This window comes from Salmo salar, chromosome 28 (genome assembly GCF_965601325.2).
Source record: "Salmo salar chromosome 28, fSalSal1, whole genome shotgun sequence".
NCBI lineage: Eukaryota > Metazoa > Chordata > Actinopteri > Salmoniformes > Salmonidae > Salmo > Salmo salar.
The window spans coordinates 29,595,211-29,612,244 of record NC_138318.1 but is presented as its reverse complement, the minus strand read 5'-3'; the positions used below and the strand labels follow the sequence as shown (position 1 = coordinate 29,612,244).

The window sequence follows — 17,034 nt, the reverse complement described above, 5'->3', positions numbered from 1 at the left end:
AAACACATCACATAAGCACATGGCTACATTTAGGCTATCGCAATGACATCATAGACTACCATTAGACAAATTAAGACTGTGAATAAAGTGGAAAATATATATTTGGACACTGATAGTAATAGATGATTTCATCCTCAAGGCCATGCACATAGCAGTGAATCTACACTAAACTGTAGCCAATGCTATGTTTATCTGCTGAAAATAATGGCGATTCAAGTGTGTCAAGTATCTTAAAATAGCACAGGATACACTTTAGGCTATATCCTATTTAACAGGTAATCGTGTGAAAATGCTTGAACATATTGCAGACATGCCACGCATTTGGTTTGGTGGATTAGCCGCACTGCTTGAAGATGCTGACGACGCCTCTACTCACCGCGACTCCTTGAGCGCCCTGAAAGCACAGATTTTATGGGATGTTTCCCGTTACGAAGCCTCCGATGCCAGCAACAGAAAAAAAGAATTGTTGCAATAGTTCCCAGCAATAGCAACAATAATAGCAAAACAACTTGAATACTATACGGTCTCAATAAGACCAAAAACGCTGCAGCAATCATTATAAAACGCGATGTAGGGCAGCGCCTCCTGCGCACAGACAACCGGCTCTGGGCTTGCTGCCCTATATACTGAAAGCGAAGGTAATATTATTGACAGGATATAGTGAACGTCTCATTGCAGCCCGAAACATAGGCTAGACTACAGACTATCCTTCAGTTCTATTGATTTCAATAATGTAAGGCAACAAAACATGACTCAGCAGAATAGCTTTTTTTTTTTTAACTCATGCAAGGGGAGTGAGAATCGGCATCTGAGCTCGGCACAGCAAAGATGCTGCATATGGACTGAGTATCACGATCAATCTATATCATCAACCTGGTCTCTGATATATGATACATTAATGATTCTGTAGTATTAAATATGCGAGGCTATTTATAGGCTAAGGCTAAACTATAATAACACAGGCCTAATTGTCATGAAATGACTCTGCTTAATAATAGAGAATTGTTAGTAGGCCCATGCCAAGCTAGGCTAAAGCACAGAGGAAAGGTTTTTGACATAACATTTATGTCAACATTAAGCTTGATCGGTTTCCTGGATTAAAGACAAATGCGTCTGATAGACCACCTGACTCCAAAGTAAAGTGTGAATTTTTTTCCCTGAAAAATAATTGCCTTTATAATTCATGAATTAATTAATGTCGACACGACAATTTTGTTTTCCCCCCAATGCGACAGCAGCACTGCGAAACTATGTGGCTCCGCCGTGCGCTTTTCCTTAGAACTCCAAATCCCAGCAACACCCGCAGAAAATCAACGTCCCTTTTGCACGAAAACGCTTCTTGGTGAGTGTCCGCTCGTGCTTTTTATTTTCATAATTAACTTTAACGACAATTATCTAGTTATCAAACTACTTGGGTGGCTAAATGGTTTTACCTAATAAATACGTTTATAATGTCTGCAAAGTATAGACTGCTTGTTGTGCACTGTGACCTGCTAACTATCGTTAGCTAGCTAGCTAGCTAGACCAAGGAAGCTGCCTCGTTCTTGTGTTCGACAATGTTTCAGCTAGTTTAGCTAGCTAACTAGCCAGCAAAAGTGTTGAATTGGAGCAGTTAATAACACTAGTGCTAGCATGGATTATAGCTAGCCAGCTAGCTAGTGTTGAACACACGTGATGGCAAATTGGAAAACCCTTGCATGAAAACAAACAATTTGTGACATTGTAATTGTAGCTAACTATCATGTGTTTAAGATTGTTACAATGTTAATAGCTACAATGTACTTATTGGTCATCATAGCCCAGCAAGACATACTGACAATTGGATGAGGATAATGATGTTGATTATCAGTGGGATTCGATTTGGGTGAGCTGTCTGTTTGTTATGTCGTTTTTTTTACTCCAGATAAAATCAATGTCCTCCCCGACTGGAGCAGAAGATGAAGATGAGGTGGAGTTTGTGTCAGTAAGTGATTTGTCATTTGCAGAAACAAAGGTTCAAAGGTTTCTCTACTATGTTGTTCCATCTAATTTCAGCAAGCCATGACACCCACCATCATCAGATATTGTTCTGAAATCGTTTCTGTAGTTAGAAACAGATAAGATTAGCTAGCATTCCTGCAACATTCTTTTGTTGAAATATAATCTCTGAGAAATTAAGTTTATTGATTGCACCCAAATTGGCCATTTTTAATTTATAGGATTCATATAATATTTAATATATATAGGACCTAAAATCTGATTTGGACCAAACTTTTTTTTTTCTAACAATGAGTAAGACCCCCGCACCAGTCCCAACCCAGTGCTTTCAGAAAGTATTCCCCTTGACTTTTTACACATTTTGTTGTTACAGCCGGAATTTCAAAACCTTTTAGATGTAAAGTCCCCAGTTTAGGCGACTTCTGTGGTTCTGGTACTGGTTCTGACCAACATTTTTGCTTATAAATCAATCTGTGGACACCATAGATCGAAATGGCTTGCATTTAGATGTAGGCCTGATTCTCATGGACACAGGAGAATGTCTCTTCTGCCTGTGTGAAATCTGACACCACATTAAGCTGGAATGTCCCTCCTTCCATTTCATTCACTCTTCCGACTGTCCATCAAGCCCTGGCTGAACCCACGTCACAGCCACTAACAACGCATATGCCTGGAATCCTTACATCGTAGCAGCAGGATAGTGGTTTTGTCGCTGTAGCACATTCTGAGAGAGATTCATAGATTTTACACAAAAAACACTTTCTGTTTATCATTGACAGAGAGACGTTCACAGCAGTTGGGGCAAACATTTTGATCAAGAGATCTTCAGAAAATATGAACCTTTTCTCTAACTCTAAATATACAAATATGTATTTTACAGTTAGAAGGAAGGTGGAATCTTATAGTTAGTCATTTTATAAATGTATTATACTATATTTAGACAAAATGTAATTTCAAGCCATATTCATACAGTTTTGGGGGGAAAGGAAATGCATAATATAAAATATTTCATATATTTATCATTTTTGTACTGTGTACTTGAGCTTGTGTTCTCAAAAGTCACTACACCTCAGCAATTAATAACTATTTTTACCAGAAAGGTGTTTTTGGCCCTCCCATGATAAAGTTACTTTTGGGAATTACATAGATTACATTTACTTACGTTTAAGATGTTAAAATCAATTAAATGTAGAATTTTTGTCATGGCCTACACACTACCCCATAATGTCAAAAAACATTATTCCACTTTGACATTTTTACAAATTAATAAAAAATGAAAAGCTGGAATGTCTTGAGTCAATAAGTATTCAACCCCTTTGTTATGGCATGTCTACAGTACATAAGTTCAGGAGTAAACATTTGCTAAACAAGTTGCATGGACTCACTCTGTGCAATAATAGTATTTCACATGTGTTTTTAAAATAAATACCTAATCTCTGCACCCCACACATACAATTATAGTGCCTTCGGAAAGTATTCAGACCCTTTGCCTTTTTCCAAATTTTGTTACGTTACAGCCTTATTCTAAAATTGATTAAATAAATGCTTTTCCTCAGCAATCTACACACACTACCCCATAACGACAAAGCGTAAACAGAAATACCTTATTTACATAAGTGTTCAGACCCTTTGCTATGAGACTCGACATTGAGCTCCGGTGCATCCAGTTTCCATTGATCCATTTCTACAACTTGATTTGAGTCAACCTGTGGTAAATTCAATGGACATGATTTGGAAAGGACAAGAATCCGATGGTCACTCTGACAGAGCTCTAGAATTCCTCTGTGGAAATGGGAGAAACTTCCAGAAGGACAACCATCTCTGCAGCACTCCACCAATCAGGCCTTTATGGTAGAGTGGCCAGGCGGAAGCCACTCCTTAGTAGAAGGCACATGACAGCTCGCTTGGAGTTTGCCAAAAGCCATCTAAAGACTCTGGTCTGATGAAACCAAGATTGAACTCTGGCCTGAATGTCAAGCGTCACATCTGGAGGAAAACTGGCTACGGTGAAGCATGGTGGTGGCAGCATCATGCTGTGGGGATGTTTTTCAGCGGCAGGGACTGAAAACTAGTCAGGATTGAGGGAAAGATGAATGGAGCAAAGTACAGAGAGATCCTTGATGAAATCCTGCTCCAAAGCGCTCAGGACCTCAGACTGGGGTGTAGGTTCACCTTCCAACAGGACAATGACCCTAAGCACACAGCCAAGATAATGCAAGAGTGGCTTTGGGACAGTCTCTGAATGTCCTTGAGTGGCCCAGCCAGAGCCTAGACTTGGAACGCGATCGGTCATCTCTGGAGAGACCTAAAAATAGCTGTACAGCAATGCTCCCCTTCCAACCTGACAGCTCTTGAGAGGATCTGCAGAGAAGAATGGGAGAAACTCCCCAAATACAGGTGTGCCAAGCTTGTAGCGTCATACTTTAGACTCGAGGCTGCAATCGTTGCCACAGGTGCTTCAACAAAGTACTGAATAAAGGGTCTGAAAAGGAAAATACCATCCGAGTAGGGGCAGAGTGAGAAGTGCTGGATGAGAGCAAGAGGGAAAAGGATACAAGGTAGTGGTCGGAGATTTGGAGGGGAGTTGCAATGAGATTAGTGGAAGAACAGCATCTAGTAAAGATGAGGTCAAGCATATTGCCTGCCTTGTGAGTAGGGGGGGAAGGTGAGAGGGTGAGGTCAAAAGAGGAGAGGAGTGGAAAGAAGGAGGCAGAGAGGAATGAGTCAAAGGTAGACGTGGGGAGGTTAAAGTCACCCAGAACTGTGAGCGGTGAGCCATCTTCAGGAAAGGAACTTATCAAGGCGTCAAGCTCATTGATGAACTCTCCAAGGGAACCTGGAGGGCGATAAATGATAAGGATGTTAAGCTTGAAAGGGCTGGTAACTGTGACAGCATGGAATTCAAATGAGGAGATAGACAGATGGGTCAGGGGAGAAAGAGAGAATGTCCACTTGGGAGAGATGAGGATTCCAGTGCCACCACCCCGCTGGCTCGATGCTCTAGGGGTATGCGAGAACACGTGGGCAGACGAAGAGAGAGCAGTAGGAGTAGCAGTGTTATCTGTGGTAATCCATGTTTCCGTCAGCGCCAGGAAGTCTAGGGACTGGAGGGCAGCATAGGCTGAGATGAACTCAGCCTTGTTGGCTGCAGACCGGCAGTTCCAGAGGCTGCCGGAGACCTGGAACTCCACGTGGGTCGTGCACGCTGGGACCACCAGGTTAGAGTGGCAGCGGCCACGCGGTGTGAAGCGTTTGTATGGCCTGTGCAGAGGGGAGAGAACAGGGATAGACAGACACATAGTTGACAAGCTACAGAAGTGTTGTTTCTTGTATTATTGTCTCTTGTGTCTTTTAACATGCATCCAAGGCACTAAGTAATACTGCTAAAAATGTTGCAAAGCAATTAACTTATTGTCCTGAACACAGTGTTATGTTTGGGGCAAATTCAACTCAACACCTTACTGAGTACCACTCTCCATATTTTCAAACATAGTGGTTGCTGCATCATGTTATGGGTATGCTTGTAATCGTTATAGATTGGGCAGTTTTTCAGGATAAAAAAAATAAACGGAATGGAGCTAAGCACAGGCAAAATCCTACAGGAAAACATGGTTGTCTGCTTTCCACCAGACACTGGGAGATGAATTTGCCTTTCAGCAGGACAATAACCTAAAACACAAGACCAAATCTACACTGGAGTTGCTTACCAAGAAGATAGTGATTGAAGAATTTTAAAAATAATAATGGGCAAATGTTGCACAATCCAGGTGCACAAAGCTCTTAGACTTACACAGCTGTAATCACTGCCAAAGGTGATTCTAACATTTATTGATATTTATATAATCAATGTTTATTCATATATTTTTTTATCCTGTGCAGAGCAATTAGTAGTTTAAGTTGTTCATTTTAGGTCCCAATCTACATCCTGATATAGATGATGCTGTTCCTGCTATTAGGTGATAATTCTTTCTTTTTATTATTTTTTTTTAACCCCCCCCCCACCCTCAAGGTTAAAGGGATAGTTCACCCAAATTACAAAATGACATTGGTTGACACGACACAACAGTTCACCTGACACAAGACTGAATCCAAAAATTACACTGTTGATTTTAATGTGCATTTGATATGTACTGTACTTTTTGCCGCATTTGCCGATAGCCGGGTTCCGTGGCAAATTTTCTTTCCAATAGACAAACAGGCTCATTCTGTTCAGAACAACCCAGGGTATGACGTACATTTACTAGATGACATGGCGTCAAACATAGTGATCATAAACGTTGACACTGTATATGACATGAGTTTTAAATGGAAATGTAAAGTGCACATTTGGAGTCACAGGTGTTTGGCTTGCTTGTATGACATCAAAGTGGTATTTATTATAATCCTCAGTCTCATCTTTTAAAATACACTGAGTCCTTTTAATTTACAGCATTTTCCTCACTCAGACAAGCAAAAATGGAGGAGGGATGGGGGCAACTTCTTGTCGCATATGAAGCGCAGAGCCTGAGCTCTGATGTAATTTATAGCATGTTACTCTACAGCAACTGTTCCAATTTAGGCGCTTATCAGTTTCCAAATCTGCCATTTTCAACCCTTATAGGGGTACAAGTGTAAAGGGCTACACATTTTCATCCTATGCATTAGTTGAATTGAAATTGACCCAAACTTGGATGTTTGAGTCAGATTAGGTAATCTACTACAGTTCCCACATTGTTATACAACTGTCCCGTATTCTTCTACAAAAATCAGACAGTGTCTAAGTGAGTCGACAGTGTATTAGAGACAGTGTCAGACAGTGTCTCATCCATTTAACTATTTTGTTTCAGGAGGCTCCACTCAGACCTGTACTGGAGTGTATTGATTTACTGAGTGAGGGCGAAGACGATGAAAGTTTACCCATGGCAGAGACAGTGAGTGTGTCAAGTGAAAGATAATAAATTAAATCCAAACTGTAATGACATATGGAAAGGTTGATGGAAGACCAGTTAAAAAAGTAACAGCCCGGGTTCGATCCCAGGCCGTGTCACAGCTGGCCTTTAGGTCCGGGTTTGGCCGGTCGTGATTTCCTTGTCCCTTCGCACTCTAGCGACTCCTTGTGGCGGGCTGGGCGCCTGCAAGCCGACTTCGGTCGCCAGCTGGACGGTGTTTCCCCCGACATATTGGTGCAGCTGGCTTCCGGGTTAAGCGAGCAGTGTGTCAAGAAGCAGTGTGGCTTGGCAGGGTCGTGTTTCGGAGGACACATGGCTCTCGACCTTCGCCTCTCCCGAGTCCGTAGTGGAGTTGCAGCGATGGGACAAGACTGTAACAACCAATTGGATATCACGAAATTGGGGAGAAAATGGGGTAAAAGTACAACAAAAATGAAATGTAAAATGTTATTGTTATGTAAGTAGTATATAATGTTCACTTTTTTATTTTTTATTGTAAAGATTGAAGATGAGATTGAGCGACAGAAGGCTCAGGTCACCTCCACTTTGGACAGACTGGCTCAGCAAGTCGCTGTGGAGAAAAAGGAAAGAGCAGAGAAGTGTAAAGCCTTCAAGGTAAGGACACTTCAAGCTGGTATGATAATCATATTAACCATTTGAAGCTTGTTCTGCACTTGTCTTTTATGGGTGCTATTGTCTCTGCTCGCATTATTTCAGGAGAAGCAAATCTCACAAAAGGCTCATGGGCGGCAGGAACTGGCATTTAGTCCCAATGGACATGCATATGATGCCAAGCGCTGTGTGGACATGTGGTTAAAGATGCCAGGTAATGTCTCTTGTACTAGAGTTCTGGACCCGTATTCATAAAATGTCTCAGCGTAGGAATGCTGATCTAGGATCTAAAGTGATCAGCATACTTACTCCGAGACATTTAATGAACGGCCCCAACTAGCACACACAAAGTTTAACTTCATTTGTTAGAAAAGCAGCATCTCAGTCTTACCATTGTCTGTTCCCAGGTGTGAAACCTGGTATCATCAATACTGGAGCTAGCTGGAGACGCAGACAGGTCCCCTTTCCTACCAGTAGCTCATCTACACATACCTGTCCAGTGATCAACTGTGGTCGGGTTTATGACAACGTGCCTCTCCTGGAAGGTCACTTGAAAAGGTTAGATAATGAGATTTATATTTCTGTAACAATTATGCATAATAAACAACCAACTTATATTTTAGCCATGAGTTGCCTTGAGAAATACTTTTTTCTTTGTGTTTGCAGGTTTGACCACTCTCCTTGTGATCCGACCATCTACCTGAAAGGAAGCCCAACTGAGCTGTTTGCTTGCGTTGCCTGTGGTCTGCATTTTGAAACCAAAGAGGCTTGGAGGGTGCATCAGCAGTCAATGGTTGGTTGTGCCTGTAAAATCAACTGCTGTTAGAAGATGACAGCACTTTCAATTGTGTTCAGTCACATGTCATTCAAATGTGCTCTATGCAAGAATTCTACCTGTCAATATTCCTAACGTAAAGGAATCAAGTACCATGAGGGGAAAAATGACATTTCTGAATGCCGTTTCAAACTATAAAGTAGATTTTTACCTACAAGTAGTCCGTCCGGCCGACCACCTTCACACAGTAGTGTCTTCCTGTTTTAAAATTGGAGGTTAAAAAGGTAAACAATGTAACAATACTTCACATTCCTGCAACAGCTTTTGTTATTGGATGGAGGAACTGGATGTCCATCTCTACCAAAGCAGTAGAGAGCAGCATTTAGCTGTGATATACACTTGGTGGCACTAAAAACCAATGAGGAAGATAAATTATTTGGGGGTAGTTGCCATACTATTATGTCTCTTAAGATTAAAAAAATATTAAATTAAAATGAATACTTTAATATTCTTGTTTTAAGTTTTCAACCACAGATAATGCACACACATTTCAATCTAGCTAAAAAAAGTATGAATTTTCATTGTGTGGGGAAATTGTTATTTTGTTTAGCTGTCCTCCTCACCTAATGAAGACCATGACCACAGTCAGACCTGCCAGTCCATCGTCTGCTTCGCCTGCCCTGCCTGCTACTTCCTGTTCTACACCAGGGACATGTGCCTCCATCACATGTCGGCCAAAAAACACTTCTCTCAGTCCATCATCATGAGTGGTAAGCCTTAACTGCCTCTCCCACTCTAAGTATCATCAATCATGTAAACAAGGATATGAATCTGCATCAACACTAAATATTCCGCTCAGGAAAATTGGATTTAGGCGGAAAGAGCAAAGATAAGTGGCATATGCACTCTCTTTATGCTGTTAGTGGCATTACTAGTTATCTGCATGTAGAGCAGATAGGTTGTGCGAATGAATAGTGCTTGGACAGGATAACCAATACACTGCTATTAGTTTGTAAGCTCTATTGAAACATGACACCAGCTATTTTGTTCTCTTTCTGAACAAAAGAAACTACAGGGACAGCATTGCCAGTTCCCATCCCACGATATGCGAAGAATCGTCTTACTGCTTTATGTAAGGAGGTTTCATTCAGCGTGAGATGTACAACATGCCGAAAGGGGCTTAACTCACACATGGAAGCACAGGCCCACTTCAAGTAAGTTTTTATATCTGTATGTGTTTGTGTACTTTTGAACTCGGTATGGCGTTAGTGTACATGCAATTACATGGTTGTTACATAGGCAGGTATAATTACAGTGTAGGTGTTACGAATCCCTTTGGCCCTGCAGTCTAGGGTGGATGGAAATGAGACCCGTAACATAACTCATGCAAATTATAATAGTGAAAAGGAACAGTGAGAACAAAAACCACAGACAACTTAAATTTACCGTCAAACTCTCAGGGTTTATTTTTTAAACACACGGTAAAGAGGGGCGGGAAGAGGGGCTGAGCTGGACCCAAGGAAAGAAACAATAATCCAAAAACACCCCTAAGCTAGACTAGCCTACTTCAATAACAGCTAGCTAACTAACCAAAAATACAGTGGGTGGTCCACCCAGTTCTAACTAGTGTTCTTAGACAAAGTATTCCTACAGGTAGTGTATGCCCATGGGCGACTTGTCTTGGTACCCCCTTTTCCCACCATCAAACAAACAGTCAAACACTACAACAAAACAATACTCACAGGTACCGGACAAATGTGACACGTAGGTGCAAAACAAAAGAAAGATCTAGCTTACAAAGAGAGAGAGAGATTGATTGACACAGAGAGATCGAAACACAGAGAGATTGAGCTCTAGAGAAAACAACTCACTGGGGTTTTAAACCAAGGGAAAGGGATGTGACAGGGTAATGGAAAGAAGCAGGTGTCTACTGATTACTGACTGATTGATGACTGATTGGGGAATGATTGCCACCTGTGAGGGGAGAAGGAGAGAAAAGAAATACACACACACAGGATACATACACAGGATACCGGTATCCGTAACAGTAGGTACATATTGTTCATACACAGTTTGTCTGTGTATTAGAAAATAAATCAATAACAGGCATACATATTCAACATCTCACTTCCTTCATATGGATAAATCATCTTATTTGTCATTTTGTTAATGTTATTCTTGTCCCTCAGTGTGGAGTGCAGAGAGGGCGGTGCCAGGGCTGAGGCAGAGAAAACAGTGGTGCAGGTTATGAAACAACTGCAAGTGCTGGGCCAGTGCTCTGTGTGTTGCAAACTGTTCCTCACCCAAGGTGAAGTTGAAAGGCACAAAGAATTGAGTCAGCACATTACTGAGGTCAACAGCACCATGGAAAGGGCGATTCTGCACTACAGCAATTTCTATGAAATCCAACACGCCAAGAGGGCTGCGGTTGCCCCGTCACAGAAGAGGGACAAGGAGAGAGGTGATTCTGTTGGATACCCAGCCAAGCGCCAGAGACGCGGGGGAACTTTGAAAGGCAGTGCCGGGCCCTCAACGAGTGTCTCGATAGTGGCATGGTTCTGTGAATGTGGCCAGCGCTTTTCAGAGGAGGCTATGGCTAGCAAGCACCTTTTAGATGCCAATCAGATATTCCATCAATGTGGTGTGTGTGGAAAGCATATGGGTGAGTCGTCCATCACTCGCCTGCACATGAGCCGCTTTCACGGCGGCGCCCACCTCTCAAACTTCCTATTCCACTGCCGGCTGTGCAAGGTGGACATGCCACGTCACGAGGACATCCTGTTGCATGTGTCAGAGACCCACAGTGGACACACTTACTTCAGGGAAAGAGAGGTATCAGACAAGGAGCCTGCTCCCATCTCCTATTCCAAACCCTCCACCAGTGGCAGACCTGAGCCCAGGGCTAGAACTACAACTCCCACACGTCTCCCCAAACAGGACGAGAGGTGGCTGTGCAGAATGTGTGAGGACATCTTTGACTCGGAGCGAGCCGTGCACAAGCACTGCAGAGATGTGAGAAACCACAGTTTCCAGAGGTTTGCCTGTGGCCACTGCCCACAGAAGTTCTTCAAGGAGGACACCTTACGCAGGCACTGTGTGAACGAGCACAGCAACCAAATAGTGACACGCTACTTCTGCGGGCTCTGTGACAGCATGCAGTATGACACTGAGGGGGAGTTCCAGGAGCACTATAGAAGCCTGCACAGTAAGGACTACTACCTCATGGATGTGCCTGAGGTTGATAGACCCACTGAGGCTGAAAACTACAACTCCAGTCAACTGGCAACAACCAGTGAATGTCTGTGTCCATGCATGTCGTCAGAAAAGGCCAAAGACGAAAGGAAGGCTACTTTCACACGATGCATGAAGCGGCTGTCCAGTGAAGACAAATGCAGCTTTGTATGTGCACCATGCGACATCAAGGTAGCCTCCTTTTCTCAGATTAAGACTCATGTCCACTCTCAACACGAAGCCTTGGGGCTAGAGAAGACATTTGACGTGGTGTGTGGATCCTGTCAGGAAAGTCATAACGACGTGCCCAGTTTCCATAACCACTACCACTCCCAGCACTGCTTTCTGGAGCCTTGCTCCAGCTCTAGAGATGGAGGTGAGAGTCGTACGGAGAAGGCAGCAGCTTCCTCCGCTGTTAAGACACTGGCTGCTGTGGAGATTAAACCGGAAGTGAATGGCAAGTCTGTTTTGAGTTTGGACTGTGTTCTGTGATTCATTTCCACTGCACTGACATTCCTGGTTTTAGAAAACTGATTTGATTTCTCATTGTTTATTTTATAGTGGAGGAGTTTGAAGATATGAAACATGCCGTCGCTGTGAACTTGGATGAGGTCAGAGATGACACTGAACCCCATAGAGGTGATTCTTTTTTGTTTGCTGATCTGCAGTGATTTGGTGAATGACATCGACAGTAGACATTACATAGCTGCAGCTAGCCTAGTGGTTAAGAGCGTTGGGCCTGTAACCGAAAGTTTGCTGGTTTGAATACGTGAGCCGACTAGCTGAAAAATCTGTTGATGTACCCTTGAGCAAGGCACTTAACCCTAATTGCTCCTTTATGTTGCTCTGGATGAGAGCGTCTGCTAAATGACTAAAATGTAAAATAGCTATAGAAGGTTTCTTGTATCTTGGTCTGTTCAGTGATTTGGTGAAGGACATCTACCATAGATATTAAATAGCTATAGAAGGTTTCTTGTATCTTGGTCTGTTCAGTGATTTGGTGAAGGACATCTACCATAGATATTAAATAGCTATAGAAGGTTTCTTGTATCTTGTTCTGTTCAGTGATTTGGTGAAGGACATCTACCATAGATATTAAATAGCTATAGAAGGTTTCTTGTATCTTGGTCTGTTCAGTGATTTGGTGAAGGACATCTACCATAGATATTAAATAGCTATAGAAGGTTTCTTGTATCTTGTTCTGTTCAGTGATTTGGTGAAGGACATCTACCATAGATATTAAATAGCTATAGAAGGTTTCTTAGAAATGTTTCCTAAAGTTCTGTTTTTTTTTAAAAACTGAGATTCTCTTTTTTTTTTGTCCATTTCCATTGTGTTTCAGATGAATCTGAGGAAATGAAGCGTGCCTTGGCTTTAAGTGCAGAAGAAGCAAGAGAGCCAACTGACTTTGATATTGGTGTGTAACACCTTTACTTATCTTTGTTTATTTGAGGACCTTTTCAGTGGTTCCATTTTAGTTTACACGTTAGAGTTGGGAGATGTTTAGGTTAGACCTCTTCTACGATATGCTACTCCAAATATCACGATATCCGATAATTGTTTTGCGCCGGTAATGACTAAGTAATTCCAGGCAGTGCTTTTTTTTATTTTTTATAGTCACATTCTCATGAAATAATCTTTGTGTGGCAAAAAAATAAGGCTTAGTTCATTCATTTAGACTTCATTTTCAACATATTGATAGAGCCTAACTGGTAAAACTGCACAGTGTTGATTTGTAAAGTTCAAATACAGTATAGTCTTGCACATCACAATATATCGTCTTGAACTTCACAATATTCGATTGAATCATATATCAGCCAATCCCTATTGCATACTGCCTTATTTGAATGGCCAGAAAGGTTCTGAAGAGTTTGAAGCGGTTGCCCAATCTGGTGATGTAGATGTAGCATAATAAAAACAAGATGATACCTCTCTTTTTTTTAACCAGCGTTACATGCTTGAAGAATAACCTTAGTGTGAGTATGTCTAATCAAATCATAGTGACGTTTAATGCACACTGGGATATTCAGATAGTTGGTGTAGAGAACAGCATGAACACTTTTTGGATGGTTTTGAGATGGTAGTCTCTTGTGTTTTTGCGACAGTTATATTTCTTATTTAAGTTGACATTATTTGATAATTTTTTTTCCTGTTGTGCCCCCCCAATTTATCTTCACAGAGATGGAGGAAGCTCTCAAAAGAAGCCTTCTTGAATACTGATCAGCAAATGTTACTTTCTGGTAGCCTGTCATTTATTTAGATTTATGGCACGTGTAACATATCAGCTACTTTCAAAATCGTTACACTTTATGACACCCTTATACCTATGTGATTACACAGTAATAACTGTAGTAACATATGAACTGTAAAGATTATGTTGAGGCATACCGTGTATGCATCTTTATCACATGTTCAGAGCTCTTTTTAAATAAAGATGTTAAGTATTTTCCTTGTCTCTTTCTTTGAACTTTTAACATTAATCATTGGATGTCTGGATATTGTCAACAAGTAAATTAGATTAGGTCGTTATTTTTTATTTATATATATATATATTATATATATTATATATATATATAACCTTTATTTAGCTAGGCAAGATTAGGTCGTTCTACTGGCTGCAGTGCAGAAAGAATCCCACCCTCTTGAACTTTCCAGAAGTGCAATCCTCAATCCCGTCTGATGGGTCGGTAAAAACAGCAAGGGAAGTTCCAGCCCATGTTTGGAAATGTTTACTCTATGGCGCTGTCTGTCAAGCAGAAACCTCTAGGTTGTGCTCTTGGGACCAGCTAGTGCACCGTTAGGTGTCCATTTGAATTTCATCTCGAGGGAGATCATTATACTAACTATGGCACAAGCGAAAATCCACCAGGCTAAAATGACTGAAGCCGCTAATGGCAAATTCAGCAGATCAATGTCTATGGCAGATCGCTCCGGACGACTACTGGAAAGTTTGGACCAGCTGGAAATAAGGTAGGCTATTTTACAGACAGCTGGCCTGAATACTGTATAGAGAAGACAATTCATCCTTGTTGTAAATACAGAGTGCACACTTGTCATTTTAGGCTACTGTAACGCTATCATATGCATTTGTTTGTCTAGTTTCTTTGAAGAATACACACGGTATTCGGCTACACAATCTCTATGGTTCCATGCAACAGCTTGTGTAAACTGATTCTAAACATAGAAAGCAGTAGACGGTGCCAGTGGAAGAAGGAAGAAAGTTCTCTGAATACGTGTGCACTCTTCAGTGCACGCCATGACCGTATTATTTACAACGGTGGTTTATTTGAATATTTTACGGTGCCAGATTGTCATTTTGAAATAACATATCATAACCTTATTTAAACAGCTGTACATTTTTTTTTTTTTAAATCAACACCGAGAAACAGTTGTGGAATATGCAATGGAATAATGAATAATATGATCACAACTTTCTCTGAGTCACGTAGTAACACTTACCATACATAACCCAGCGAAATATCTCATGACAATGACATCTGTTTTAGGGTGGAGGCTTTACGCGAAGCCGCGACTTCAATGGAACAGGAGAGAGAGTGCTTGCTTGATATGATCCAGTCCATAAAGAATAGTGAAGAAATGCGCAGTATTTGTGACGGTATGTGTTTGACAGCCATCAGATATCTCAGGTTGGATAACTTATGCCTATATAGCATACATTTGGATGAAACAAAGGGACACTTCACTGGTTGAAATTCTTATTTAAAGTGATAGTTCACTCACTGATGTTTTAAGATCTCAAAAGGGGTCTTAGGTTGAGTCCAAGTCCTGTCATGACTTTTGCAAATCCAGCTATACAGCCTACCTCAATCCAAAATGCACGGGAAAGGTAAGCACCATGCAATTCCCCATGTGGGGTGGCATGGCTATCCTAATCTACTTTTATGGCATAGACAGGAATTCTTCTTGACAGAACTTCTGTAAGGTTTTGGTACTTCTGACAAACTTTTACTTTAGTGAACTGTTCTGTTAAAGGTCCAATGCAGCCGTTTTTATCTCAATATCAAATCATTTCTGGGTAACAATTAAGCACCTTACTGTGATTGTTTTCAATTAAAATGTAATATATATATATCAAAAAGAGCAATTTCTCAACCAAGAATGTTGCTAGTACTGCCTGGGAGTGGTTTAAGTGGGGAGGGGAAAACTGAAAATGAGCTGTTATTGGCAGAGGTTTGGAACTCTCTTATTGGTCTATTACCTAATTTAGCTCATGATTTCACAATTTTACAGTACTATTCCTATATATATATATATATATATATATATATATATATATATATATAAAACATAGGATAATACATTTTTTGACTGCACCTGGCCTTTAACACCAACATCTGATAACACTTCTATCTCTCTTTTTCAGGAGAGAGAGAGGAACTATCTTTAACTGCTAACCGTCTTCTGGGTAGGACGCTGACAGTTGAAATATCAGTGGAAATCATTAGAAACTCCACACAGGAGGATGCGTTACACAAGGCTACCTCTTTGATTGATGAGCTTGCTGCAAAGTTGCTTGACGACATGGAAGGGGCCAGAAAGCGCCTGATGGCACTGCACGCTGCCTGTGTGACCGAGGCACCACCGGTTCCTATCGATACAAAATTCCAGACGATCGTCATCACCTGCGCCCTGGAAGATCAGAAAAAAATCAAGAGGAGGCTGGAAACTCTGATAAGGAAAGTGGATAATGCTGAGAAGAATATCAAGATAATGGATCATCAGAAAGTGGATGACTTAAACAGTGCCAATGGCAAATGAAGGCACTCATACCGATTAAACCCCCCTAACAGCCCTAATTAATAGAAAGTCATAATACATTGGGAGACCAAACTCCTCATTACCATACTATTATTTCCCATAAATAGTGAAAGATAGCATCCGCCCGTCTTCCTGTCATGGCATAAGGCATATGCATATTGTCCGTTCAATATAATTTGAACCTTTAAAGTGCTTTGCCTTGAACATTTGAAAAGTCCTTATGACTACCACTGTATTCTACTACCACTAATGTCACTCAAACTCTGTCACCATAAATATTGCATATAAAAAAGTATTACACATCTTAACATTACTAACATTGTCACATTATTGTTTTGAATGTCAGTTCAGTTACCTACACACTGCCTTATGTAGTTTCAATAAGCACTCAGGCTGCCACACATTGTTTTTGTTTAACCGTCTTAATGTGATCATTTACATCTTAATTCTTAATCCTTGACATGTTTTGCTACTCTCAGGTCATTACTGTAAGCCCAGGTCACAACCTAACTGAAAACACAAGGCAAGGTACTGAGACAGTTAATCAGCAAAATGAAGTTAATATCTTTACGTAGAGATATGTTAGGTACATACAGTTGAAGTCAGAAGTTTACATACACTTAGGTTGGAGTCATTAAAACTCGTTTTTCAACCACTCCACAAATTTCTTGTTATCAAACTATGGTTTTGGCAAGTCGGTTAGGACATCTACTTTGTGCATGACACAAGTCA

At 41.0% G+C, this 17,034-nt stretch overlaps 3 protein-coding genes across 23 annotated transcripts in view; 2 read left to right on the top strand and 1 right to left on the bottom strand.

The window, feature by feature from the left end:
• Positions 1 to 689, bottom strand: part of dst (dystonin) — a 188,399-nt gene extending 187,710 nt beyond the window's left edge. For 6 of the 19 annotated variants that reach the window (XM_045710348.2, XM_082970557.1, XM_082970564.1 and 3 more), the window contains exon 1: positions 377 to 687. In XM_045710348.2, the coding sequence (XP_045566304.2) occupies positions 377 to 557 (181 nt within the window). In that variant the 5' untranslated portion in view covers positions 558 to 687. Of the gene's footprint in view, positions 1 to 376 lie in introns of all 19 variants that reach the window. The other 13 variants (XM_082970556.1, XM_082970565.1, XM_082970566.1 and 10 more) reach the window with 6 other exon arrangements.
• Positions 623 to 13,969, top strand: znf451 (zinc finger protein 451). 3 transcript variants are annotated; one of them, NM_001374786.1, is made up of 14 exons: positions 623 to 638; positions 1,239 to 1,342; positions 1,904 to 1,963; positions 6,804 to 6,887; positions 7,407 to 7,520; positions 7,623 to 7,731; positions 7,925 to 8,075; positions 8,184 to 8,310; positions 8,903 to 9,062; positions 9,359 to 9,506; positions 10,482 to 11,980; positions 12,085 to 12,162; positions 12,866 to 12,940; positions 13,703 to 13,969. In NM_001374786.1, the coding sequence occupies exons 3-14, from the start codon at positions 1,913 to 1,915 to the stop codon at positions 13,741 to 13,743; spliced, it is 2,637 nt and encodes an 878-aa protein (NP_001361715.1). In that variant the 5' UTR covers positions 623 to 638; positions 1,239 to 1,342; positions 1,904 to 1,912; the 3' UTR covers positions 13,744 to 13,969. The 3 variants fall into 3 exon arrangements, with proteins under 3 accessions (NP_001361715.1, XP_014035598.1, XP_082826472.1); XM_014180123.3 differs by lacking the exon at positions 623 to 638 and adding an exon at positions 13,472 to 13,499 and having other exon boundaries at positions 1,235 to 1,342; XM_082970346.1 differs by lacking the exon at positions 623 to 638 and having other exon boundaries at positions 1,236 to 1,342.
• A 357-nt stretch (positions 13,970 to 14,326) lies between these two features.
• bag2 (BCL2 associated athanogene 2) lies at positions 14,327 to 16,608 on the top strand. Its single transcript, NM_001141403.1, is given in 3 exon segments — positions 14,327 to 14,493; positions 15,030 to 15,139; positions 15,908 to 16,608. Coding segments are annotated over 3 exon segments (630 nt in total). The 5' UTR covers positions 14,327 to 14,368; the 3' UTR covers positions 16,303 to 16,608.
• Positions 16,609 to 17,034: the final 426 nt, after the last annotated feature.

Excerpts from the sequence above, each read along its gene's own strand:
- znf451 (NM_001374786.1), top strand. The coding sequence starts at position 1,913 with ATGTCCTCCCCGACTGGAGCAGAAGATGAAGATGAGGTGGAGTTTGTG. Across the intron at positions 9,063-9,358 it reads TCAGTCCATCATCATGAGTG|AAACTACAGGGACAGCATTG; the intron begins GTAAGCCTTAAC and ends TCTGAACAAAAG. Across the intron at positions 12,941-13,702 it reads GCCAACTGACTTTGATATTG|AGATGGAGGAAGCTCTCAAA; the intron begins GTGTGTAACACC and ends TTATCTTCACAG.